The following is a 27910-nucleotide window of genomic DNA, read 5'->3' on the forward strand; positions in this document are numbered from 1 at the left end:
GAGAGATAATTTCTAAAATTAATAGGTTAACAATTTAAAAAGTAATGAACTTCCCCCTGTGAAGTCGCCAGCAGTCCGTAAGGGCTACAAAGAGGCAGCGCTGGGGCCGACTCAGCTCCCGGTTGGGAGGTGCTGGAGGGCAGCTGCTCCGGTGGCGCTCGCCTCCAGGTCCCGCCTAAGTCCAGGACGCACACTTCCGCCGCCTCACCTGTTGCGCCCGGCCCTCCCCGAGCCTCTCCGCGTTGCACCCGGCCCTCCTTCCCTCCCTGAGCCTCTCAGCGCCTGCAGAGCTGGGCGGAGGGACCGTGGGATCTCACGCCCGACCGAGTCCCCGGAGCGCGCGCTTCGACCACGATCCGCCGAGCGCACAAAACCCGGAAAATCCCTTTGCACCTTCAGCGCAGTCCTATCGCAAGCCCCTTTGCGCGCTCCCACCAGGGCCCCGGCTCCCGGGCGCCCGAATGCCCCTCCCCCTTCCCCTGCCCCGCCCCCTCCCTGCGCCCCTCCCGGCCCTCCGCGCTTTGCAAGTTGCAAAGCTTCTTCAGGGGAGGCCGGCGGCGGTGACGGTGGTGGCGGTGGCCGGGACGCCTGGAGGCTTCCTGGTGGTGCTCGGCCTGCCCGTGCTGCCCGAAGTGCGTGGGTGTGGACCTCAGTGGCTGCGCTTTTTCCAAGTTGCTTACCTCGTTCTGCTGCGGCCGGGACGCCTGGAGGCTCCCTGGTGCTGCCCAGAGTGCCCCGGCGTGGGGCCTTCGCGCTGCGCTTTCCAAGTTGCAAAGCTCTTTCTGCAGCGGCCTGGACACCTGGAGCCTCCCTGGTGCTGCCCGGAGTGCATGGCCTCGGACTTCAGAGGCTGTAGGGACGGAGTGAATGGCCGCGGACCTCAGAGGCTGCAGGGGCTGAGCGTCCCGCACCATGGAGGGTGCCGAGCCCCGCGCGCGGCAGGAGCGCCCAGGCGAAGCCCACGGTGCCCGCCTAGTGGAGGTGCGGTTGAGCGGAGGCGCCCCTTGGGGCTTCACCCTGAAGGGCGGTCGCGAGCACGGCGAGCCTCTGATCATCACTAAGGTAAGGCGACCTCGGGGTCTGCACGGTGACTGTCCCGAAGGGGTCCCCAATGCAGAAGGCTCGTCCGGGTCTTTGGGCGCTGCAGATGGGGCGTCCGGTGCGCAGCCTCCCTTGATGGGGGCGCATATGCAGGGGTCACCTGTGCATGGAGTCTGGTTCCGGGTCTCGGGGCACTGCTGGGGGCGCATCTGCAGGGGTCACCTGTGCCTGGAGATTGGGGTCTGGGCAGCCATAGCTGTGTGGTTCTGGCTCCAGCCTGGCGGCCCTCGGGCTACTCCCAACGTGGCTGGGAGTTGCAATGGCTCCCGTTCCGCCCTCACCCCCCCCTCGAGGAAGGGCCTGGTCGTCCCCTGTAACTCCTGGCCTGGCCAGACCTACACCTGCGAGGCTGCCAGGAGAGGAAGGAAAACAAACAGTTCCAGGATCCAGGGACTGGGCATACATAGCCTTTGCGCTTGTTTGCTTTTTAGGGCCCCTGGTTGGTTACTTTTTTGCTTTTTACCTTTTGGTCTGCACGGGTTTTTTAGTCTGAAACCTGTTTTTAGGGCCCCTGATTGGTTGTTTTTTTGCTTTTTACCTTTTGGTCTGCACCGGTTTTTAGTCTGAAACCGATACTAGAAACTCCTGCCAGTCAGCTTCACTATTCCCAGGAGCTCATCCGTGTTTGCTGACTTTCCGCCTCCTCTCCTACACGCACTCGCTCTGGATGCTCAGCACCTTGATTGGGACTTCTCAGCGTGCTTATAAAATAGAATTTGAGTTCTGATCATAAGGAAAGAGACCTTAGTCTCACTTGCATGCATGTGTGTGTGTTTAGGTTGCTTTAGAAAGGGAATGCTCTTAAAACGCAATCCATCTCGGTACTTACCAACTAAACGTGTATAAACCTGTATCAACAGACAACATGCCAATTTCTCAGGTCTTCTGGTTAAGGGAAACGAGAGCCTCTTCTGGGCAGAGCTGAGTCTCACTAAGGGCAAAGTCTCCTTGAGAATGTCATCTTTTCTGTTTCCTAGAGGTGTTGGGTGGTATGAAGGTGACTGACAATTTTCATGCATAATAGTGCCTCACCTGGCATATATTTATTTTCTGCTCCTCTCTCCCGCCCTTTCTCTCTCACTCTCTCTCTTCCTCCCCGCCCCCCTCTCTGCCCAAGTATTCCCAGCATCTGGCCTTCAACTGTCTGTGTAGCTCAGAGATGACCTTGAACTTCTGACTCTCCTGCCTCCATTTTCCCTTTTCCCTACCACGTCTGGCTGACGTCTTTAGAACAACAAAAAAAAGATCCCACACATCTTCTTCACCCTTGTTTGAGAAGCAGATGGAATGAACTATACATCAATTAATATGAAGTTTTAGGATTTTTAAGACATTTTTAAGTGTGTTTGTTTTCTTTTACATTTATGTGTGTTTTGCCTGAATGTACATGTGTCTTCTATAAGAGCAGCAAGTGCTCCTAACCACTGAGCTAACTCTCTGGCCCCTAGCCTCGGGTCTTTTACCATATAAGTAAGTTGGAGATTACTTTAAATGGGATGATTTGCTAGGGAGATTTTCATCCTCCTTTGCACAAGATAGTTCTAGTTTTACAAACTCTGCATGCTTGATGGCCTCCTGGCTCTCTGCTTTTTATAAATGGAAGTATATGTTAATCAAACTCAGCCTCACTAAGCTGTACTACCCCTGCATAATTTTTGTAAGTGACTCAGTATAACTGAAAAATGATGGTTTTGTTTGCTTAGAATGGATGGGACTCAGAACAACTTGTGGTTTTTGTATTTTCATGCATATATACACATTCAATTGCTGTTGCTCCTGTGTTTGTGTACACACATGTATTTTCACATGTTCTGTTGTTTCTACATATATTAACATATAATATATACATATATAAATATATATACATATATATTAACAGTATTTCAAATACCTGCCAATGCTTTAAGATTAAGGACACACACACACAGGCTGTGAAAATAAGAACGACAGCCAAGTGGTGGTGGCGCACTCCTTTATTTAATCCCAGCTCTTGGGAGGCAGAGGCAGGCTCTGTGAGTTTGAGGCCAGACTGGTCTACAAGAGTGAGTTCTCCAGGACAGCCAAGGCTACACACAAAGAAACCCTGTCTTGGAAAGAAAAAAAAAGAACAAAAGTTTATCAGTGGTGCTTACTTAGAACATGACGCTGATAATTAATTGCCACTTTATTTAAAAATGACGGAGGGTTGACTGGAGAGATGGCTCAGTGGTTTAAAACACTGGTTGCTTTTCCAGAGGGCGCAGGTTCAATTTCTAGCAACCTGCACGGTGGCTCACAACTTCTGCAAATCTGGTCCTAGGAGATCTGTCACCTTCTTCTGGCCTCCTCTGGCATTGTCCGCACGCGGTATGCAGACATACATTCAGACAAACATTTCTATGTGTGAAATAAAAATAAATAAAATCTAAAAAAATGATGAAGGAAATGTGTCTATTTACAGCCACTTACAAGGTAGAAATCAACTGCTCTGATAGATACCAGGGGAAATTATTCTTCAACTGGAGTTCACTTTCAACTTTTCCTCTTCCAGTAGCTATTGTAATGCCATTGAAGCTTATTAAATACTTTTTCTAATAGTTCTTTTTCCATTAAAAAAAACATCTATGAGCCGGGCGATGGTGGCGCACGCCTTTAATCCCAGCACTCGGGAGGCAGAGGCAGGCGGATCTCTGTGAGTTCGAGACCAGCCTGGTCTACAGAGCTAGTTCCAGGACGAGCTCCAAAGCCACAGAGAAACCCTGTCTCGAAAAAACAAAAAAAAAAACAAAAAAAAAAAAAAAAAAAAAACATCTATGCAATTTTTATATGTTGGGTTCTTGGTAGACCACAAGGATTTTCTGTTTAACTTTCTATTAATTATAATTATTTTCCGTTTAATTTTCTATTAATTATAATTATTCTACTATTTTTATATTTATATGCTATTAATTATAATTATGATTTTGTTAATTGATGCTTTTATGTTTAGCTGATTCTGATTTGGGAGTAGCTTGACCCAATTTAAGAGGACACATTCTTTTGTTAATGATGTGATTATCGTTTGAAGATCTCATATGAGCATGTATCTCGGAACTGGTAAAATGGTGTACTCTGAGATCACAGATCTGGTGAATCCTAGGCAGGGTCTTGAAAGTCAGTCTCTGATGGTGAATATCAGTCTTGCTTCCTGTCCAGTAGGCGCTGTCTGCTTTTGACTGAACTCTCCTGCTATGTTATTTATGTTGAGTAACTCAACACCATCTGCAGGCTGACAGTTTTTCCATCTTGGTACCAAGGGTATTCTGCTGTGGGGTCTATTCTGTGTACTGTCATCCATTTAGCTGCTTCCTTGGCTTCTACCCACTGATGGAAGGCCATTGGCACCTGTCTCCAGGTATGGCAATCTGAATGTCCCCAGACATTGACACATGCCCCCAACCTAGTTATATATAAATTGCTTTGTTAGGCTAATGGTGCGTTGCCTTTGCTTTGAAGGACTTTGGGATTTTATTCTTTTGGAAAACAGTGGCCTTTAGGGTGGTGTGTTTGGAGGCCCTTGGCATTTCCAGTGTTTTCATGTGGGTCTGTTTTTCTTTCTGAGATGAACTCTTGGCTCCGAGAAAAGGCTTTATTTACACAGTAAATTGCAAACAAGTCCCTGCTTCATCTGCATTTTTGTAGTTGGAGAAAGGAAGTTGAGAGCAGAGACTTCCCAGTACTGTGCTTTATGGACTATCAGAGTAGACGCTGAGGAAGGTCTCCTATTCTCTGGAATTGGTTTGAAGTTAAAGGACATTAACTTCCCAGAGGAGTCACATTCATAGAATTTCAGAAGCATGCCTGAAACTCTACAAGACTTCTGCCGAAAGACGATATTATTAGGACTCATAACTGCTGAGAATCTTTATAATAATTTGCAGCTTGAAATCTCGCTATCATTAACAAACAAGCAGATGCACACACACACACACACACACACACACAAAACTGGGAAGCACAAAAACACGCTACAGCCCATTTTCTCATGCCGATGTTGCAGAAAGAACAGGAACAACCTACAAGTTATAAGAGGTCTCATGATTTGGTGATATTCTTTAAGAGTATAGGTGGATTTAGGAAATCCCAGGGACCTGAAATATTACACTTTAGCTGAGTTGGATTTGCAGGTAGGTTGAGCCGTTGTGGCCTTCTGGTCTTTTTTGTTTGTTTGGTTTGTTTTCTTCATCCACCCCTTTGTACTACATTCATTATGGAAACAGGGCTTTGCAAGTGCTCTACCACTGAGGGACATCTATAGCCAATCTTGCTGGTGTTCCTTGAGAATTTCGGTGGGGGTGGAGACTGAGCTTCTTTCTGTGACATCACTTACTGGAGAGTCCCATCCACCAGCTGGGTATCAGGAGGCCCCCTGCAATCTCAGGAATGTTTATCAAGGGAGAGGGTATGAAGCCCTGGCTTTGGCTATTCATAATTTATTAAATCCCATCCCCCATGACAGAAACTGCTAACAGAGGCCCTAAGCATCCTATATAATAATACCTTAGTGATTGAAAAAGGAGTCTCTAGTTTAGAGGCTGCGGAGTTAAGGTCTTGGTGGCCTGGGATCATAAATGTTGGAATAGTAGCCCAGTTGTTTGCCCTTGTACCCTTTTGCTTATTTGTTTGTTTTTAAAAAGGTTTATTTTATTTGAATGAGTGTTTTGCCTGCATGGAAGCGTACCGTGTGAGTCCAATATCCATAGAGGCCAGGAGATTGGTTGGATTGGGAATGGCGGAGGGTTGTGAGCTGCTGTGTGAGTGTTGGAAACTGAACCTGAGCCCCCTTCAAAAGCAAGCAGTGCTCCTAACCACTGCGGTATCTTCCCAACCCTTGTTTAGGAGATTCGGTCTCCTCCGCAGTCTACATGTGCTTCAGACTTGGTCCATAGGGAAAGACGACCTTGAACATTTTGTCTGCCCTGCCTCACCTAGGATTACTGGTCTCTGCCAACACAGGGGTACAGTGCTTGGGATTTTGTGAGAAAGGTGCTTTACCTTATGAGATCCATTCCTATCTCCTTTGTTTACTTTTGAGACAGAGTCTGGCCAAACTGGCCTGGAAATCTGTTAAAGGGCTTGAGTCTCCTGAGTGCTGAGATTGTAGGTGCACTACTATGCCTGGCTTAAAATTTGTGTGTTTGTGTATGTGCAGGGGGGGGGAGGGAGGAGGAGCATGGAGTGGAAACCAGAGCTTCCTACAAGCTAGGTATGAAGTTTTAGTTGAAGTTTTGAAAAGGGGAATCCTTGAATTTAGTGGCGGAACACTGGATATGAACGTCTGGGTTTTGGTTCACTTCTGTGTGCCTCACCGTTCACCACAGGCCAAACTACTTTGTCAATGTCTGGAGTGCTTGGTTCTCATCTCCACTCCCATCCCTACTTCTTCACACTAGCGTGCTGATGTTATATAAGTCCTCAGAATTGTAAACCTCAGTCTCTTTGCAAAGGCAGTCACCTCAGGGTTTGGAGTTACTAGGGTGAGTGTTATTCTAAAGATACGTCTGTAGTGAGAATTCATAGTCTGGTTAAAAAACACGAAGTTAAGTTTTCTTTCCTGTGCTGAAAGGCCTTTTCACTTGAGAGACGGGCCTTGCCAACTGGCTTTCAAATATATCTTTATTACCCCTTCCAGCTTGCAAATTAACTTGGCCTCACTGAATTCTAATCCTTGTTCCTTTGGAGATGTTTCAGGCACATGGGGAGCCAGGCAGGGTGGGGAGTCAGGCATGGTGCCTAAAGTTGTCATCCAAGGTCTTATAGCTGGAGGCTTTCAGGTTCAAGTCCTAGAGGATTCTCCTTATGGGAGGCACGAGAGTATGTGACTCACACCTATAAATGCAGAGGCTTCCACCACTACAAAAAACTATAAACCTGAGCTGTGTGCCACACTTGTGTGCTATGCTGAGTTCAGTCTTGCTGGCTGAGTTAAGAGTAGTGCTTAACATGTCCTAACATTTATCTTTTTTGAAAAAAATACAGGTAAAAGTTAGTTTGCCCAAGAGCTACATGTTGAATAATAAACTGTTTTTACTTGGTCATAATGAGATGCATTTTTTTGCACTTGGCATGTTTCATAGGTCTTTACTTGGTAGGAGTTTTTTTTTAATATGTGTTTATTTATTATGTATACAATATTCTGTCTGTGTGTATGTCTGCAGGCCAGAAGAGGGCACCAGACCTCATTACAGATGGTTGTGAGCCACCATGTGGTTGCTGGGAATTGAACTCAGGACCTCTGGAAGAGCAGTCAGTGCTCTTAACCTCTGAGCCATCTCTCTAGCCCCCTTGGTAGGAGTTTTTAAGAGTATATTTTTATTACATGTACACATGTGTATATGTGCATGTACCTGAGGTTAGGGCCATCCTTTGGCGCTGGAGTTACAAGCAGTTGTGAGCTGCTTGATGTGGGTGATGGGAATTGAACTCAGGTCCTCTGTAAGAAGAATACCTGTTTTTATCCACTGAGTCATCTCTCCAGCCCTTAGGACATTTTAAAAATGCATTTTGGAGTTATCTCCTTGCTGAAGTGGTTTTGTGTCAGCCTGCAAATAGACTTGGATTCATGACTAAGCTCTAATAAACAAAGGAGGAAAGTTCTGGAGCCGGTGGAACTTTTCTTTGCATGCCAGACAAGACAGAAACATTCAACAAGGTAATTTTAGGGTATAAAGGCTGAATGGACTTTTTATTTAGGCTGTCTTTTACTTTCAAAGACTAGAAAGGTGTGGGATCATGCTTTATAGGAGACATTGTACAGGCTTTGGAAACTTAGTCTCTTTTGATAGACATATGCCTAGAATTTTAATTCATAGGAGAATTCTGAAAGAGCTTTAGTAGAATTCTAGAACATACGTCTGGGTGGGGAGTGAGGGGCATAGTTCGCGCTGCCTGGAGATATGGTTCAGCTTTCTTTTTATATTGAAAAAGATTTTCCATACAGTAATTTTTATTGTTTTTCCCTCCCCCAATTCCCAATTCTTCCCAGATCCTACCCACCTCCCTGCCAACCCAACTTTGTTTTTTCTGTTTAAACACACAAAAGCAAAACAAAAAGCAACCCACACAGAATACAGACCCAGAAAATAAAACAAGCAAAAGACCAATAAGACAAAAAAAAAAGAAGCCCAAACAAAGCAAAACAAGATAAAAAGTATAAAAATACCATTGAGTTCGGTTTGTGTTGGATCCCTGCCCTCCCCTGAGGTGTGGTTAATATGCTCACTGAGACTCCCTTTGGAGAAAACAGTTTTATTTTGCCTGTGGTTATCAAGCGTAGCTAATGCTTTGCTGAGGGGTGGGAGATTGTGTACACTTATCACTTTCGAGTCTCAGTGCTAGGACCTGTGTAGGCCATGTGCTCCTCATCACAGTCTCTTATTTCATTGGTGCATCATCAGGTCCAAAGAAACTCAGGAATGGCTAACTGGGGTGTCTATTAGCATACCAAAGCACACGCTGGCCTCTAGGTTCTCAGCATCACAAATACCTATTCCAGAGCATCCCGACTCTTCTCACCCTACCTTAAATGTTTCCGGCTCATAGCCTTCCCTTCTCCAGCTTCTCCTTCCTCCATAACCCTGCAATTTCAGCCATGTGCCCTCTTTCTCTCCCCCTTCTCTGGCTTCTCCGTGTCCTGGTCCTCTTTTTCTCTTCCTCTCTCACCCCCCCCCCCCCCATCCCCACATGATCATGTTTAGCACGTACCACTTTCTTCCCCTACTTTGGACTCTTCCAGATGCCTCTGGCTGGACTCTAACTCATATCCATATTAACACCTTCCCATCCATCATGCCTGGAGCAGTCATGTCCTCACTTTATATATCTGGTGTCAAAACTCCCCCCTTACGTATGAAAGACACTGTTTCCCCTCTGGCACTTATTCTCCTTATGCTTCCTCTTATACGCAGATCCTCCACCCTCTAGAAGAGGGCTTTGGTGAAGATGTCCCGTTTAACACCGAGGACCGCAAAGGCTCACTCTGCCCATTGTTCAGTTGTGGGTCTCTGTTAGTTCCTGTATACGACAAGAAAAAAACATCTCTGAAGAGGGAGGAGCAAGGCACTGATCTACGGGAATAGCAGTAGCTATTAAGAGTTGTTTGATTGCTGTTTCTTTAGAAGAATAATAGTATCAGGTTTCCTCGTAGGCCCATGACCTAATTAGTCTTAGGTTCTTGGCCACATGAGCAGTACCAGATATGGGTTCCATCTCATGGAGAAGACCTTAAATCGTACCAGAAAACGATTGAGTGCTCCTGTAACATACATGCCACTACTCATTATATCTTATAGGCAGGTCACTGTTGTGGGTTACAGAGTTGAGCTGGGAGGTATTGATGATTGGCTTTCTCTCCCAGTACCGTGAACACTAGTAAGGACGAAGCTTCTACTTCGGCACCAGCTTGACTTCTCCTATCCAATGACACACACATGTGTCTTCAGCAATAAAGCCCTAAGATTAGGTTGCATGGGTCAGCTTTGAGTTGGGTTCCCAGCTCTCAGCATCCATGTGAGGCAGCTCACAACTGCCTGTAACTCTTAATTCCAGGCACCCCCATTTTTTTTTCTGTCATCCATGGGCACCTGCTCTCACACATGTGTCTCCATAGACACATAATTAAAAATAATACAAATAAATTCATAAAATATACCGCTGGGGAGCGGGGGCTGGCACATGGTTCAGTCAATAGAGCATTTGCCTTTGGTTCAAAGAAAAACAAAACAGTATAGAAACAAAGCCAGTAGTGAATTCAAGGAAGAGGTCTGTTGAGATTTTGCCTTGGGAAAATGTGTTTCAGTATATCATTTAAAACCAAGGCCAAGATATTGATGTCCATAGATTAACCCAGCACTGGGGAGGTTGGAGTAGGAGGGCAGTAAGTTCTACTCTAGCTTTGACTATTTAGTACGCATTGGGAGATGGGAGTTTAGGCAGTGGTCGAGCTTGTCTGCAGGTATGAGACCCTGGGTTTGATCCCTAGCATAATTTTAAGTGGGAATCAAGGAAAGGAAAATAATTGAAGAATATGAGTTGCAAAGCAAAGGTAAACTCCCCTCCCTCTGCCTGGATGAGGAGACCAATTTGTATTTCCAATTCCAGGAGTATTAAGTTGCAAGCAATATGATTTCCTCTGTAGGAGAAGGAAGAAAGAAGCTCGTGATCTAGACAAGCTATGGACGGCTGTGATTCTCTTTCAAGCCGTAGGAGATTTTTAAATTTTCAGATCAACACCATTTGGGAAGGCGGGGTTTATTCTGTGTCCTCGAAGATCAATATTTTTACTTATTGGCAGAAGAAAGGGGATAGAGTGCTTGTGTGGTTGTTTGTTTGTTTGTTTTTGAGATGGGCTATTACTATGTAGCCCAAGCTGATGCAAGCAAAACTAAGTATGTTGCCGAGACCACTTTGGAATGCAAGCCGTCTTTCCTCTGCCTTGCCTCTTTAGTGCTAGGAGAGAGGGAGATGGAGAAAATATACCCACCCAGCTTTATTTTTATGTTTATGGAAATGGCTCTTTGGCATCAAAGTTAAGTAACCAAATAGTTGTTCTTCTATACTCTCAGTTAGGCTATTGAAACTTTTTTTTTCTCTTGTGCTGGACACAGAACCTAGGGTCTTGTTTTTGTCTGCTATGCAAGGGCTCTAGTGTGGGTTCCCATGACCTCCAGTGTGAGATACAGCAGCAGCTTTTGAAACTCATTTATTTCTTTTGACACTGGATCTTTATCCTTAAATAGTCCATTTATAATTTATATAGCTGTTACTCTTTTTTTTCTCTTGACTATCGACAGGGATTCAGCCTTGTCTCTGCAAAATCTGCTCTGATTTTCCCTCTCTTAACTCCTCAGGTGTATTTCCTGCCTTTCCTTACATATCCGGTGAATCTCATACCATAATTTGGGCTACAAAAATATTTTTTCAGCCTTGACGTTGTTTATATTTGGGGCCAAATAATTCTTTGTTGTGGGGCCATCTGTTAGTTTTTTTGTCAACTCGGCCCAAGCTTGGGAACCTCAGTTGAGAAAATGCCCCCCTTAGAATGACCTGTAGGCAAGTCTGTGGTGTGTATTCTTGATTGATTTTTGAGTGTGTGTGTGTATGTGTGTGCGTGTGTATAAGTGGTACCACCCCAGGGCAGGTAGTCCTGGGGGTGGGTGGAGTTGGGGTGGGAGGGTTGTTGTACGAGAAAGCAGGTTGAGCAAGCCACAGGGAGCAAGTCAGTAAGCAACACACCACCATGGCCTCTGCTTCAACTCCTGCCTGGACTGGAAGACCTATTACCTTAAGTTGAAATAAACCCTTTTCTCTCCGAGTTACTTTTGGTCATGTTGTTTGCAGTCCTTGGTAGTTCTATTTCATTGGTTAATTTCCTCTGCAGTTATCATTGATAACGATGACACATCTTTTCATATATTCTTACATATACCAAAGCAACTTTTCTTCACTTTGCAATATTAGGGTTTATCTTGCTATTCTGATGGCGGTCACCATTCTCTGTTTTCTTTCAGCTCCTAATATTGCAGAAGTGAGGTCAGACCTTTCTAATTCATAATCCATTAGGTTTTCTCTAATTTTTTCTCTCTTTATTTTTCATTCTTTGTGGTTTTGATCTTGGGAAATTTTGTTTAACCTTATCTTCCAATCCTTCCATTGGATTTCAAATTTGTGACCTTATTTTCTTTTTTCAAATTCTAAATTTCGTCTCATGGTTCTTTTTTGACACCATACTGATCTTGTTTCGTGGCTAATTCTCTTGTCTCATAATACTGAGCTAGTTTTCAAAACCGTCCGTGTTCCTCAAAGATTTTGTTTTGGGGGTTGTTTCTGAAGAAAGGGCTTCTTTCTTTCCTGGCAGAAGTTTCTTCAGTCTCTAGGGCTCGTTGACTCTCTACTGGTATTAAAGAACAGATTGCTTTGAATAACATGTATTACCTGGTGCATGTGGATGAGTGACGACCCAACGAGGCTGTTTTTCTGGGAACTCCTGAGAGCCAACACTTCAGGTTTCTTTTGGAATGGGCTATATCCCTATCATAGAGTAACTTTAGCAGATATTTTTGTATAAAGCGGATTTCAAGGTGACGGGAAGCATACTCATAGGGGGTGATCCTGGCCTTGCTTAGCTGAATGAACAAGACAGAGTCCCTACTCTGGTCATAGCAGATCCAGCCTGGAGGAGTCACCTACTAGTAAGGAGTTGTCAATGCCTGTTTGCATTCAATGCTAGTTCTCCTACAGGGTCCTTAGCCTTTTTAGCCCCCATCCTCCAGTTCGTTAAACCACAATTTCTATTTTATTGTATTATTGTGGGGATTAAATGAGACAGCATGTAAACTTGAATTCATTCTCTTCCTCCTTTCTCAATCCTGATTAATTAATTAATTATAAAGCTGAGAAATTATAAAATTGTTTATGTATCAAAGGACTTGTTTACTGTAGAAAGAATTTGAGCTGAATTTCACATGGCAGAAATTTAATATGTATCAAGGAGATTTTGTTACTGCTTAAGTATGGAGTTCATAGTTTGCATTTAAGTTAAAAGATACATCTAATTTGGGGATGTTCCTCGGGGGTAGAGTGCTTAGTGTGTGCAAGGCCTTGGGTTTAGTTAAAAGCTACATTTAATATTAGCTTCAGTCTATTGTTTGTATTTTATGTAGCCTCATAAATGATTGTTTTCTTCTATCCCTCCGAAACTTAAATTATTTTTAAATAATTTAGCAAAATGCTTTAAGGATTATTTGTATTATTACCGTTAAAGCATTTTGCTAATTTTGTAGTAATGTGAATAAATGGTCTCTCAGATCAACAGAAGTTGTCAAAGGTGATTTTTTTCAAAGGCGAAGGAAACTAGTGGGAAGGATAAAGGCTAAACATGTTTGTGACACCAGGCTTCATTTTATCTCACGCCTTCAATTATTTGTAATAGAAAATCTTTCAAGGAGATGGATCTGTGGGTGTGGTGTGGCCTTGTGGGGAAAAAAATTCTGTGTAGCTTCTTCCTGGTGGGTGTGGATGTGTGACCATCCTCCTCAGTGAAGTCCAAATAGAAGTAAAGTCTGCCATTTTATAGTCACCCCCTTCCCGAAATAGGTTCTCCCTTTGCCCGGTTGGGATGAAGGTAATCTCAGAGCAGAGCTCCGGTGACTAATAATGTGGTTTCCTAGGGCATGGTCCTTTGCCTAGTACTTACTACTACATGAAATCTGCTTTGTGTTTGGTTCCTGAATTGCTTAACAAGTCAGACACAAATGAAATCCTAGCACTAATGAAAACTTTTCCTTTTAACCGATATGTTCGCGAATCTATAACACTTTGGACACCTGTGTAGGAGGACATGACTTTTGACTTTGTGGAAAGAATGACAGAGGTTGTCCAGTTAGCACACAGCTAATTCCGCACGTACTTATTATGTCATGCGAGACCTCCACACCTGTGGCTTCTTCAACTCCAGCTATTCCTTTTAGTCGGTAATTTAATTTTCACCTAGTCTTGCTTTTCCTCCAGGTCTGCCAATGCTGACTTGAGAATTTTGGAGAGGAAGCACAGGAAGCTGGGAGAATGCCTAGTGTAGATAATTAGCCCTCGGGTAGGCCTGGGTGATGGGATGATGTTAGAGTTTGTACCTTTGACCCGTCAGTGCGGCTGTTTTTTTTTCCCCCCACACGGCTTCAAGCGCAGAACTTGTTGCCTGTGAAGGTTACACGTTTAAGTGGTCATTAACAGAGCTGCCTTCATCAGATTAGCTAATTATAATCTTGAATGGCAGACTTTTTCTTCCCTTGAGGAATAATTGCAGCCCATAGACACACAAGCTGGATCAGCAGTGAGAAAGCAGATGAAAGATGAGGGTCCCAGGTATGTAGGGGAGATGTGAGGAGATGCCTAGGAAGTAACAGAAAGCCCTTTCTGCATTTGTGAAGTAGGTAAAGGTAATTCTCTGTCTATAGATCCAGATTCTGTATCTGATAAAATTTTACCTGTAGGTTAATTGTGCCTATGTGTGTAAATTTGTAAACACTGATATTTATCAGTGTTAATTGTACATACTTATTGCATCGTGGCATGGTAGTGTTTTCATGTTGCCTGGGACCGTAGTTCATTGATAGAGCCCTCGCTTATTTCTGTGCAAAGTCTTGGGTTTGGTCTGCAGTTGGCACACCTAGACAGACCCAGAAAATACATTGATTATTAGCTTAAGCATAAATGATCCTTGTGGATTTATAGCAGTATTTTTTTCCTCTGCTCAGGAATTCTGTGCTGGAAACAGTGAAGACTTAGTTATTGGATGCTTAAAGGTAATTATTTTAAGAATCCCTTTGTCAAACTGTAATTCTTAGCCCTCGGGAAGTGGAGACAGGATCAGGAATTCAACGTTAACTTCTGCTATTATATTATGAGTTTCAGACTGCATAAGGTCATATCTCAAAAAGGAAAAGAAACAAACAAAAATACTGCCACATCTTTGGAATCAGAAGACAGATCGAAGGAAGTTTAATTTGTTCATTTTGAGATGTTAAGAAATGACGTTTGGGACTGGAAAGATCGCTCGCTGGTGGAGAGCACTGGCTGCTCTTCTTTTGTACCCACAGATGCCTGTAGCTCCACCTCCAGAGGATCTGATGCCTTTGGCTTCCTCAGGCACCCACATATGTGTAGCATACATGTAGACACACAGTAGCATAAATAAAAAATCTTAAAAAAAAAACCAGAAATGCTATTTATGGCTCTAGATGTAGCTCTTTGTTAGAACACTTGGCTAATATTACTCAGTCAGTCCCCAGCCCTAAGGCTTGGGAGGTTGGCAGTAGGGGCCAGAATATTTTGGTTCTGTGGAATATATTTTTATAATTTTCTACATAGTTCTGTTTAAAAAGAAATCCCTGACTTCTAGAACCAGTACTTTAAGTCGATCAAATATGTCAGTCTTTAAAACAATTTTATTTTTTGTTGTTTGTTTTCTTTGTCTGTGATGTTTTCCTTAACATTTTCATTGTGTGGAGAGGGCCTGAACTTGAACCAAAGTCTGGAAAGATAACATCTGGACTTGAAAAGACCAGCTTGCTGCTGCTGATCCAGTCATATTTATTTTATGTTGACTTCCTGATCCTATTTAGGGGTTAGAAGCTAGGAGTGGAGGGGTTGTTTCTGATCCCCCCAGCCCATTTTCAGTGGCTGTTTTGGAGAAAAGCAATTAAAAGCACATAGCACTCTGCGTAACTGTGAAATTTCCACCACAGAAATACATTTTGCATTTTGTTTCCTGGGGCAGCAAGCCTCTATGTGCCCTGATGAACAGCCGGAACTCGCTTTGTTTTTACAAGAGTTTCATTCTCAAATTACCCACGCTGTAATTGCAGTTCTGAAGATTTCAACTTCACATGAAAGCTCATTGTTTCTGTTCCTCTCCAACTATTTCCACAGTGGCCTCTTACTGCCTCCTTTCCTCTGTACCCAAAAGGAATGTTGGTTTCTCTGAGGGCTCTCCTTGCTCGTGTAGGTGGTCTCACTCATGTACTCCTTGCCATCCCCCCCCCGTTTCTTTTTTTCTATGTAGTCTTTACCAGTCTGGGGTTCACTATGTGTAGCCTCTCCTTGTCTTCTGAGCTCTGGGGGAATCGTTATTTTACCTTTTCTCGTCTCCTGGGTTTGTAATCTTGACCATGGGTTTATTCCTAAACGTAGAAATCATCTTTGATTCTTCTCTCTCATGAACCTTCTGTAACCAGGTGATCATGAAGTAATTTAATGTCTGTATATTACGAGGTGCAGCTGAGCACAGGGAACTGAGTTCTTGCCCTGGACGCACCCAGGAGGGGCTTTTTGGGGAGGGTTGTTTTGAGAATTTTTGTTTGATTTTTTTTTATTAATTATTTATTAAAGATTTCTGCCTCCTCCTCCCCACCGCCTCCCATTTCCCTCCCCCTCCCCCGGTCAAGTCCCCCTCCCTCGTCAGCCCAAAGAGCAATCAAACGTTTTCCACTCCTCCCTAACCTTGCAGCCCTAGGAGTATCCTGATCTTGGGTTGTAGGAGTTTCTTTGAATTCAGTGGTTCTCAACCTTAGCGGCGTTTCAGTTTTTTAATACAGTTCCTCATGTTGTAGTGATTCCCAACCATAAAATTATTTTGTTGCTACTCCATAGCTACAATTTTGCTACTGTTAACGAATGATAATGTAAATATATGATATGCAACCCCCCTGAAAAGGGTCACAGCCCACAGGTTGAGGACCCCATTTAGTGATTAAACTAAATTAAAGTGTAGTAATTACGGTCATTCTGCAGCATCTCAGATTGAAGATGCGCCCTATGGTGTCTAAGTTTCATTCCTTGGGGTAGCTAGGAAAGGAAGGTCTTGGAAAGAGATGTTTGTTTTGTTGAGACAGAGTTTCACATAGTCCAGGCTGGACTTCTGATCATCCTACCTGTATCTCCCAAGTCCTTGGATTACACATATGTGCCACTATATCCAATTTTCCTTTTGATATTTTGTTTATAGTTATGAAAAGTTGTTATGATATACTTCCTACTTCCTCTTCATACCAACTTTTTTTAAAATTATTTTTCAAGACAAGGTTTCTCTGTAGCTTTGGAGCCTGTCCTGGAACTCACTCTGTAGACCAGGCTGGCCATGAACTCCCCTGCCTTTGCCTCCCAAGTGCTGGGATTAAAGGTATGCGCCACCACTGCCCAGCTCCTCCTACCATCCTTTAAACAGTATTTTATCTTACGTGTATGGGTGTTTTTGCTTCCATGTCTGTCTGTGTGCCACTCGTGTGGCAGAGATGGCTGTGAGCCACCATGTCCGTGCTGAAAATCAAACCCAAGTCCTCTGGAAGAGCAGCCAGTCCTCTTCAACATCAGGCCATTTCTAGGCCATCCCCTTTTGTAGCGCACCACGCCCGTCTGCTCTCTATGCTCTACCATACAGTTCATGAACCGGGCAAGGGGCTGGAGAATGAAACACATTGAGATGCACGGACAGAGACACGGTTTATCCTTGAAACAGGAATGGCCCCTTTATTGTGTCCAGGTGCAGCTTATTTAGGGATAGCCACGCCCCAGCCAAACCCTCCAGAAATCACTCCCCTGCCATCAGGAACTCCTGAGGGTCTCTTGCTTAGAGCAGCTGCAAGCTGTCTCAGCAGAAGAAAACGAGTTGTTCACAAGAAATTCAGGATCTGGGGATTCACAGCTCCCAACACCCTTTTAATTGTTTTTTTTTTCCTAAGATGGTGTATTACTTGTAAGGTTGCTACAGAAACCTGAAACAAACAACATAAAGAAGGTTGTATTTTGACTCATAATTCAGGTATTCCGTCCACCATGGCAGGGAGGTTACGGTTCTAGGGATATGATGTCTTTGGACACATTGCATCACAGATGGGATTATGTTATATTTGTTTCCCAGGCTGGCTTTCCATTCCTGGGTTCAAGAGATCCTCTGCCTGAGTTTTCCCAGTACCTGGGACTATGGGTGACAGCTTCTGTGTTCAGCTAAAATTCTCCCTTTTAGAGTGTAAGCTTTTTTTTTGCTTGTTTTTTATTACTCACTTTAATGCCAGGACATTTTCAGCATCCCAAAATAAACCTTGCATCTCCTTTAGCAGTTCCTTCATATCCCTTACCTAGATCCAGTAGTATTCCATTTTCTGAGTGGACAATATTTTGTTTTTCATCTGTTGATGGATGTTTGCGTACTTTCTACTTTTGAAGTTTTTATGAGTGATGTTGCTTTGAGCATTTATTTACTATTTATTTTTATTATATTTTAACATATTTATATTATTAGTATAAATTAAAATAATAATAATAATTTACTATTTATTGTCTAGATATCTTTATTTGAAGAACTTTTCTTGTGTTTCCAGCTTGTTACAGTCTCCCTTACCTCCATCCCCCAGGCATAGTACCTGTGAGAGGCCCTCTGTACAGGGACCTTGTACCTCGTAAAGGAATATAATTGGTCCTTCTGGAATTTAAGCTGTGGATTCAAAAAAAATGTTGGGGTCGGTCAAATGGCTCAACAGGTTAAAAGGCATTCGCTGTTCAGACTTTACAACCTGAGTTCAATTCTGAATCATAGCAAAGGAGGAAGGAGAGAAATCCTCTGACCTGCACATGTGTTCTGTGAGAATCTCTTTCACTCCTATAAAGTACAGTGTGGTTTTATAGTAACTGAGAAGACCGGTATGTTGTAAGGAGAGACTGCCCTCATTCCTAAAGCCACTGTCGGATGAAGACAGGGAGCAGCCTGTGTGTCTACTGTTCAGGGGATAGGAACATAGACTTACCTTCTTGCAAGGTGGATATCTTTCTTCCCCAGGGGTTTATGCCAATCCATTCTTGGGTTGGCTCAGTAGAAGAGAGCCCTTTTCTCCACCGTGAAGTGATCCAGGGATCTTGTTTGGGAAATCAATCGCTTTCTCTTACTCCTTTCCACTCGTTCCTCTTGATAGCATCAACAACTGCCATGAAAGAAAAAATGCAAACCGTGTTTCATCATAGTTTCGGATTATGTTTCCTGTGTCCACATCAGCAGGGAGCTGCCCCAATGAACTTGTTCTTTCTAGGATTAGAAGCCATCAAGTGCACTGTAGAGTTTGTCATTTTCCTTTGAATGTTTCGGTTGCGTGTTTTTTGGCATTCTGCGTGCTGTGACTTCATTTGTGTGCCAACATGCTTGCTGTTGTTTATTTTTGTGTCTGCTTCTCATGGAACCCATGGCTTTGTGAAGGCTGGATGTTAGGCAGGTACTCTGTTTTAAACTATATCTCTTTCCTTTTCCTTATTTATTTATTGTGTGCATATGTGTGTATTCTGTGTTCTGTGTATGCTAAGGTGGAGGCTAGGGTTTGGCTTTGAGTCTCCTACTGGAATTCATCTGTCTCTGACATTCAAACTCCCATTGCTGGTGTTACCAGTGTGTGCCATTATACCCGGCTTTTTATGTGGGTGTGGAATATTTCAACTCAGGTCCTCACGTTGGCACAGCAAGCGGCTTACTCACTGAGACATCTCCTCAGCCCCTTGTTTATCTTTCAACTCTAATTTTGTAATAAGTCTGCCAGGAGATTTGGCTGAGGTTGTTTATGTTTAATCGGTATGCTCACAGGCTCCAGTGTCCTGGCAAAGGTCATAGTGTATAGTCAAAAGGACAGCATTCCAACCTGGGCCACTGAGCACATTAATGTATAACTCTTCCTTCTCTGTGACTTAAAATTGGAGTCTTTTTAAAGACCAGCTTTCAAGGTACAAAAAAGGTCCTCAGGATTTTATGCAGTTCCATGCCCTCCCCCATTCTTAGCTCTGTAGGAAATTCCAGAAGTCTCACTAACAATACCTCTGTGTCTGTGTTTGGGGTGTTCTTAATATCCAGATGACCCTCTGTAAATTAGGAGACAGCAAATATTTTATCTAAAGGTCCACAGAACAACTACTTTTGGGTTTGTAGTCCAGTTCCTTCTCTGTGTCTATGTAGCCAGAAATAGTCACAGATAATATATAAATGAAAGGATCATGAACCAATTAAACTTTATTCATAAAAGTAGGCAGTTAAGGGTAGAGCTGAAGAGATCTCAGTAGTTAAGAGCTCTTGCCATTCGTGCAGGTGAAACTTTTACACCTTGCTCTAGAATGTATGAACGCTATGTTGGAAGATTGTTGAGGATAAGCCAGAGAATTCCAATACTGTCTAGTTTGAGAACTATTGCCCTGAGGAGGTAAGGCCATCTGTGTGAGAATCATCGTCATCATTATTATTTGACTTTTTAAGAACGTTATTAGCATATATTGTACATACCAGATTTCACTGACATTTTCATACATGCACAGAATGTTTTTTGGTAATATTTACTCCTCCCTCCTTACTCTCTCTTGTTCCCCTTCCACCGATTCTCTTCCTTTTTCCAGCTAGTCCTCTTCCTACTTTCACGCCTTTAGAAAATTCTTTTTGGTGATCTATTGAATTTAATGCCACAGATACCTTACCAGTAGCAGCTACACCACTGAAGAAGAGTCTCATCCTCACTTGCATTAACTGGCCATAGATCTTTAGGGATGGGTGTGCCCTCCGTGAGATTTGGAGAGGATGATACAGATGTTCCATTTATGGCTGAGCATTCAGTAGTCACATATTTTTAGCCCATTGACTTAAGTCTTTATGGTTAACTACTGCCTGTTGGGAAAAAAAGGCTTCTCTCACCAAAGCCGATAGTAAGGAGATCAACGTAGTTGTTTTATTTTTTAAATCTAGAGTGAGGCACCACGACATGCGAGGGCAGGTTCCTATGGAGACCTCTGACCTTGGACTCCTTTGGAGTTGGACTTTAGGGTGATTATGAGCCACCTAGCATGGTGTTTGGATCTGAACATGGGTCCTCGTCCAGAACAGTGCTTGGCCTGATTGGAGTGACCTATGCTTACACCTAGGACTGTGGTTTCACATCTGAGTTTTCCCATCCTCCAACTTTAATCTCAAGCAAAAAATAAAAAAATAAAAAAACCAAAAAAACCGTCAAATATATCGTTTCCTATCTTTTATATCAAAACATCTTTAAACCAAGAACACTTGTCATTTTGCTAGCTTGGCCAAATACCGAGCCGGGTACATCCTGACTTCACAAGACTGAAAGGTGATTGACGTAGGCACACATTTTCAAGAACTATAATCCCATTCAAACCATTTTTACAGAAATAGGGGTGATCTGCCTCCAATCCTGTTAGCCCTGAATCAGAACAGCTCTCAGTGTCTGAAGTGACAGTTGGCATCCCTAGACAGGAAATTCTAGAAGCATCGGCTCCTAAAGAATTTGAGGGGAAAATATTTGAGAAAAACTGGGGTTCTAGGAATGATCACACCTGACCCATGCATGACTGACAAAATGACACTTAAAATCCCCAAGAGAATCATCAATGTTATGATGTATTCTACACTGTCCCCAAGTCCTCTGGTCCTTGCCCAGTGAGACCGTCCCCGTGGGCTTCTGCCTCATTAGGAGACCCACAGGACAAGCACTCCTATGTTGATCTGAAATTAGGCCACAAAGCTCCTGACACATTGTTGTATAATAAACTACTCCAAAATTTTAGTTTAAAAAAAAAAGAATAGTACTTGGCTCTTAACTGCTTAATTATTTCTCTAGCCATAGACGTAATTATTCAGAATGTAATTTGATAGGCACAATATGTTAGCCTCATCACAGATTTTTTTTTTTTTTTACGGCCAGGGCCTCCGTGTAGCCTGAAATTTATAGTTAATACTAGGATTACCAGTGTGGGCCGCCAAGTCCAACTGAGACAGTTATTGACACATGCAAAAGCATCGTTTCTGGACACCAGGGCTGAATTCTAGATGGTCTGATGCACCCTGGAATAAGAATGGATTTCTAGGGGCTGGAGAGGTGGCTCAGAAACACCAACCATTCGTCCAGACGACCCAAGTTTGATTCCTAGCTCCCATGTGGTAGCTTCAACACCTTCTGTAACGCCTGTCCCTCCATGGGCACTGCACACATGTGGTATACAGACGTACTTATAGATAAAATATCCACACACATTTTTAAGAATTAATAATTTTTAAAAGGATTGATTCTAATATAACACCTTTCTCCACAAGGAGAAGCAAACAGTAGGTATCCGAATGTTTTCTAACTACAGTCACAACTTTAGCTGGGGTGTTTTTCAAGGGAAATTCTGAATGTGGAGGCGCTATAAATGAGATTCTATCTCAAAAAGGGGGAACGCCTCCCCAAAAGTCAAGGGTCTGTACGTGGAAAGTCCTGAGTTTAATCCGCAGCATGGAAAAAAAAGGCTCCATGTGTTTTACATTTACATTACAAAGCCCTGGGCTTTTGGAAGTTCTTTTGGGATCCAGTGCATCCATTCCTTGGATGGCCCAGCATGCATTTCACATTTCAGTGCTAAACGCTTTGTGCATGTCTGTGTACGCTTGGCTCTGGATCTTGACCCATGACTGCACAGACCTTAGAAGAGAGGTGGCTGTTCTTTAAGAGGCCTCACGGTTCCTTGCCGAGTGCAGGGATTTGGAAAAGGAGAGGTCATCGAAGGTGATCGCCGGGGAGGTGGGAGGAGCAGCAGCCCTTTTGAAAGGCTGTGGGAGCCATGGAAACTCTTTGGCTTGGCTGTTTTTGTTTTTCTGTTGGCATTTGAATCTAGCATGCCAGGCATAGATACTCTAGGCACATCCTCCACCTCTGGCCCCCAGGACCACGGATAGTGGATAGTTTCAAGCAAGGGTGCGGGGACCAGGACCAGTGGCCCGAGGTGTGGGAGCAGATGCAGAGGTGTGCAGAGTGTAAGGAAACCTTGGGTTTCCGGGGAGAAGAGTCTGGTATTCAAGTGTCCCTAAGGCACCTTTAGGAACACCTGACACTTGGCTGGAGGATGATGTGTGTGTGGCTTTAGGGTCTGCTCCCTCTCCTTCATTGCTTTATTTCTCCTGTATTCCATGCCAGGCTGAGTAGGTGTGGTCACTGGAGTCACTACAGCAGTTCCTGAAATCTCTGGATGTTTCCAGTCAGTCAAGCCTTTCTCTATTTCTTGGTACACGCCCTTAACAGGTGTTCTCAGGTGCCTCCGCTGGGGCATGAGCCCTAGGGCCTTGTCCCTCCCTAAAGCTTGCAATTCAACAGGCAGTGTGCGTTTTCTGTGCTCAGTTCCAACAGCTACCAAGGGGAATGAAACTGAGGTCTTCCCAGGTGTGTACCATTACGCCTTTTGACAATAAGGGTTATTACAAAACAGTTTTCTAGGTAACACATTTGGGTCACTTCGATATAAAATTTCTAATCTATCCTCCCCACTGTTTTACATATTTATTTACATATTATTTTAATTTATTATTATTTTTTAGACATTCTTGCCGTGTACCTCAGCATGGCTAGAACTGGAGATTCTCTGTCTCCCTCTCCCAAATGAAGGGATTAATTTTCCTTCTTTTAAAGGAAACATTGCAACTCACAAATAAGAATGCAACAAACATGGGAGTTACTCTCTTAGCTTCCCCTGGAAGAGATGAGAGCCTTATCTCTTTTTCTTTTTTTGAAAATAACATGCAGCCCGCTAGCTACCCCTAGGTGGAGATTGAATGTCATAATACTGATTTCAGTAGTACAAGAAGATAGATAGCAGCTGCCTGTCACTAACAGTGAATAAATAATATCAGCCAGGAGTAGCCACTTGAGGCAGAGGCAGGCAGGTATTTATTTGCTGGTTCTGAGCTAGGCCAGAACTGGAACATAGGGAGTGCCAGGCTACCCAAGGCTATAAAGTGTAACTTTTTTTATTTTTTATTTTTTTCTTGTGCTGGGGATGGATGCCAGGTCCTTGTTCCTGACAAGCATGCTACCTACCACTGAGCTATATTTGTAGCCATCTGTAGGCCCAGAGAGATGTTTTTACGTGGAAATGTGTGTGCTGGTTTAAGGGATTCTAGAGCATGGGCAGAAAAGACCTGTGTGTTTAGCAGAAAAAAGTAATTCAGTAAGTCTACTCGAGAGAAACCTTGGCTGTGAAAGCCACTCACTGCATTCGGCTGTCACTGCTTTGAGGACCCAATTCCAGTACTAATGCTTTAAGCTAATTTGCTATGGTAATTCACACAGCCCAGTGTGAATATTAATCACCACGGAACAGCCGTTCATCTGATAAGCCTCCTAATTCTGCAAAGATCAGTAACTACTTTATTATCTACGGTCATTGCCAAATTACTTGCATTTTGGAATGAAAGCTCATTATTTTATGACCAAATAAATTTCTCAGTGTTTTGGTCTCAGTAATTTCCTTTTTTCATTTTCCTAGTTTATGTGATACTGGAGACTAAACCAATGCCAGGCAAGCTCCCTATGAACCGAGTAACCTTTCTAGCCTTGTTATTCTTCACCATAAGGTGGCATTTGAATCGCTACCACAAGAAATCAAGTTCTTACAGGCATTGCTTGTTTTGCTTTCCATTAATTGTAACCTTGTGCCATGAAAACCTGGTTTGCATCAGTGACTTTTTCTACTTTCAGGCTGATCTATATAGTGATGTTATAATTATGTGCCAGATGTAAGTGGAGAAATAGCCTAAGGTTTTGCATTTTAATTTTGCAGTATGAGGATGGAACCAGGATCTTGCACTTGCTAGCCAAAAAAAAAAAATTACCATTGAACCTCTTCACTAGTTTCTACATTAAGAATTTTTATTTTTTATTTTATGCAAGAGTCCCATGTTGGCTTTGACAAACCATTATCACCATTCTCCTGCCTAGTGCTGGAATTACAGAGGTCAGTCTTGATGCCCAGCTTTAAGACTTGCGTTTTAAATGAATGAAGTTTTTGAGTTTTCTCTCATCTTTTAAGCTGAAACAACAATATAAAAAGTAAATTTACAGCAAGAGCAGGGACATTTAATATAGAAACCTAGAAATCCTCCATAGATTTTTTTCCCCCTTCCTTTCCCCTCCTTATCCTTTTTCCTTTTCTTCCTTGCCCTTCTCACCCCCACCCTTCATTCCAAGAAATCATGTACTTGGATAAGGTAATTTTATAAAACTTCGTAGCTAGTTCCTCGAGCTCACCCTAAGGACTGTGAAGGAAGGCAGGGAAACAGTCTGGGTATTGGAATGTGGCTGAATGATCCCAGCACATAAGAATCTGCCCTTTTGAACTGTGCAGGGTCTGAGCTGGGCTGGGTTGGGCTGGGCTGGGCTGGGCGAGTCTTGCCCTGTGGCTGTTTTCTCCTATTAGGGGTGTTCAGTTACTGCTCAGTCCAGGGAAAATAGCGAGAAAAGCTCCAGGACAAGAGTTCTGTGAGACAAATGTTCCCCCAAGTCGCCTGTGGAGTGGTACTAACAGTCTCTTTCTGGGCCCCCAGTCTTTCAGATATTCTCAGGACCGAGTAAGCGAGAGAATGAATGAATGTGTTTGTGAGAGGCGCTTTTAGAGAAGGAGGAAGGAAGGCAGGCTCACTTTAAACAAAGTATTTCATTTTCTTTTTCTTTCTTTCTTTCTTTCTTTCTTTTTTTTTTTTTTAAAGACCGAATCAATGCCCATGTTTACTGCAGCTCCCAGGTGGCCGGCAAACAACATAAAAGCAACAAAGGTTTTTTTTTTTTTTTCCTAAGTGAAAGTTCATTATGCTTGCATTGAATTTGGATTTTTTCCTAAGTGAAAGTTCATTATGCTTGTATTAAATTTGGATAAGTCTCCTTAAATACCAAACTACAGAAGTTGTGGGATAATCTGTCCTTGGAGTGTTTTTTTTTTAAAATCTGGAAATGGTTATTATCTAGAAAATTGAAGTTGTTACTAAGGGTGGAGTAGGGAACTGGCTCTACCGGTAAAAGCACAAAATTGAGTTTGTTCCCTGGATCCCATGGTAGGAGAAGAATAACATCTGCAGGTTGCTCTACGACTTCTGCATGTGCGGCATGGTGTGCACTTACCCATTGTGCATGTCATGCACACATAAATAAATGTAATGTCCCTACCCTTTGTGATGCAATTTTTAAGTAAAGAAAATGAGTGACTGTGGAATAAAAGGACTCCTGAAGTATTGTTGCTGGGATTGGAGTCCTAGTTGTACCTGTAGGCGAGTTTTCTACTGTTGCTCCAATTCCTGTGAGAATGTATTTAATAACCTTCATTGCCTGGGGTTACTTACTTACTGTTCTGATTCCTAGTCATTCTGATTTCTGCCTCGCTAAGGGAGAGGGACTGTACTAATATAATCCTATGACAGGGTGAAATTTTAATTGTAGCAAAAATTTGGTTCTCATAGCATGGTGAGAATCTGGTGTTTTGTTTTCAGAAGCTCTAACTGAGAATGAGTTTAAGAGACAGCTACATCCTAACTTCTCTGCTGCTTCCTGTGTTTACCTCCAACACTGATACAAAGGCAACCTTGTTAGTTTATGTGCCAGGAACTTGAGCTTCAGGGACAACTTGCCTCCCCAAGGAAAAGCGCATTTCCTGGCCATTATTTTTTATAGGACATTGGTTATTCAGGTTGTATTTCTAGTACCGTAAGAGGATTGTGTGGACGCGTGTCAGCGAGGAAGATAAGTTTGGAGGTCAAAAGACAACCTCAAGCCTTTGTCCCAATCTCCTTACCTTGTCTGAGGCAAGATTTCTTTTTCACCGCAGCATCTGCCAAAGGAGTGGACTCGTGAACTTTTGGGGAGTAAGCACACAGGGATTGTAGATGCATGCTTCTGCATCTGACTTTCCATGGCTTCTAGGGATTCCAGTCTTTGCGGCTGCATGTGCCAAGTCTCTTATCCACTAAGCCACCCCCTTTGCTTTTTGAGTCTCAAGCGTGTAGCATGATTTGGAGGTAGTGGGATCTTTAAGAAGTGGGGTCTCATTACAAAGAAAGGTAGATCACCCGGGGTAGCTGTCTACAGAGTGTTCCATGCTTCGTGTAAATCACACATGATAGCCAGACTCCCTCTAAAATCTGTTGTATCCTTTGTTATTTGTACCTGAGGTTGTCCACAAAGAAGGTGGCAGCACCTATCTTCAGGACAATAGAGGTGCAGAACTACAGAATTGTAGCTTTCCCTTTGGTAGGGAGCTGTGTTTGAAGATGCTGGACTGGAGGTTACCCAGAGAGAAATGGAGAAGAGGGCAGGAAGTAAATGAGGGAAGAGAAAAGAGGAACCATCCAGAAGGATGGAAGGGGATAGGCAGAGGGAGCAAGCGAGGAGTAGTATGTAGCTTTCCAGTGCCAAGGCATACAAACCACTAGAGTCCCTTCTGAGGGAAGCTTACTGCCCCAACTCCTTTGTGCCTGACTCCCTTGTGCCCATTTCTACAAATGCCCTGGTGTTGTAGGAAGTTTACTCTGAGCCTTTTTGAGAGTTCAGAGAAGGGATGGGGACAAGGATGCGAGGCTTTTGAGATGGAGACTAAGCAGAAAGAGTTCTAAATGCTCAGCAGCCATCACTACACAAACTGAGCATCACATTTCTTAGAAATCTGCAAAGCCTGACCTGGGACTTGACTTGTTGGAGAGCTCTTCTGGGGAGGGGACAGAGAGAGTCGGGGGAGCTGTTATCAAGCCGCCCTGTCTGTGCCTGGTGCTGTTTAATTAATTCCCTTTGCACCAACTGGATTTGTTCTGAAACCCCGCCCAGCGCCTGCTATGGGCAGCTTCTTCCGGAGCACCTGGATCCTGGTGTCTCTGGCTCTGCCAGTCAAGGTCATGTCTTAATCCCCTGTCCAGCAGCCAGCAGCTCTTTTGGAGAAAGAAAGTCTCTGTTTGGAGAGAAGGTTTTATTATATTAACACGGCAGACTGTTCAGCATTGGAGAAAAATGCAGCTGACATTATTTACTGTAAATACAGTGTGTTTTGTAATGGGTGTCTGAAGTTGGACCCCAAGAGTCTCTGCTGAATTATTCCTTCTGAAGACTCCACACCCAAAGGAGAAAGGGTGGGTGTGTGTGTGGCACTCTGCTAGGCATGGGTTCATGAACCCCTTCTTCCAGCAGCCGTAATGTTTTGAGCTTGCTGTTCTAAGGCAGCTTCATTCCCTTTGTTCCCTTGGTAATATGAATGCAGACTATAGTTGAAAAAGCACGTAGCATACTAAGTTTTAGCAAAATATTAATAGTCTTGAGTTCGTGTATTCACAACAGCTGTACCTGGTAGAAGGCTCGCAACGTTTAGCCTAAGCATATCCTAGAATTTTGATTTTAGAAACCAGGTCTCTGAAAAGTCCCCAGGTCTGCCCTGAGGATTGGGCAAACAAACCCACAGTGTTCCAGCTTCCCCCTGGCTCCAA

At 43.4% G+C, this 27910-nt stretch overlaps 1 protein-coding gene across 2 annotated transcripts in view; it reads left to right on the forward strand.

Moving 5' to 3' along the window:
• Positions 1–912: 912 nt before the first annotated feature.
• The window catches only part of LOC121443084 (protein Shroom2-like), a 116677-nt gene continuing 89679 nt past the window's right edge, over positions 913–27910 (forward strand). For both annotated transcript variants that reach the window (XM_041644768.1, XM_041644769.1), the window contains exon 1: positions 913–1062. In XM_041644768.1, coding sequence (XP_041500702.1) covers positions 913–1062 — 150 coding nt within the window. The remainder of the gene's footprint in view (positions 1063–27910) is intronic.

This window comes from Microtus oregoni, unplaced genomic scaffold (genome assembly GCF_018167655.1).
Source record: "Microtus oregoni isolate MIOR12 unplaced genomic scaffold, Mior012 000099F_ref0000060, whole genome shotgun sequence".
NCBI classification, from domain to species: Eukaryota; Metazoa; Chordata; class Mammalia; order Rodentia; family Cricetidae; genus Microtus; species Microtus oregoni.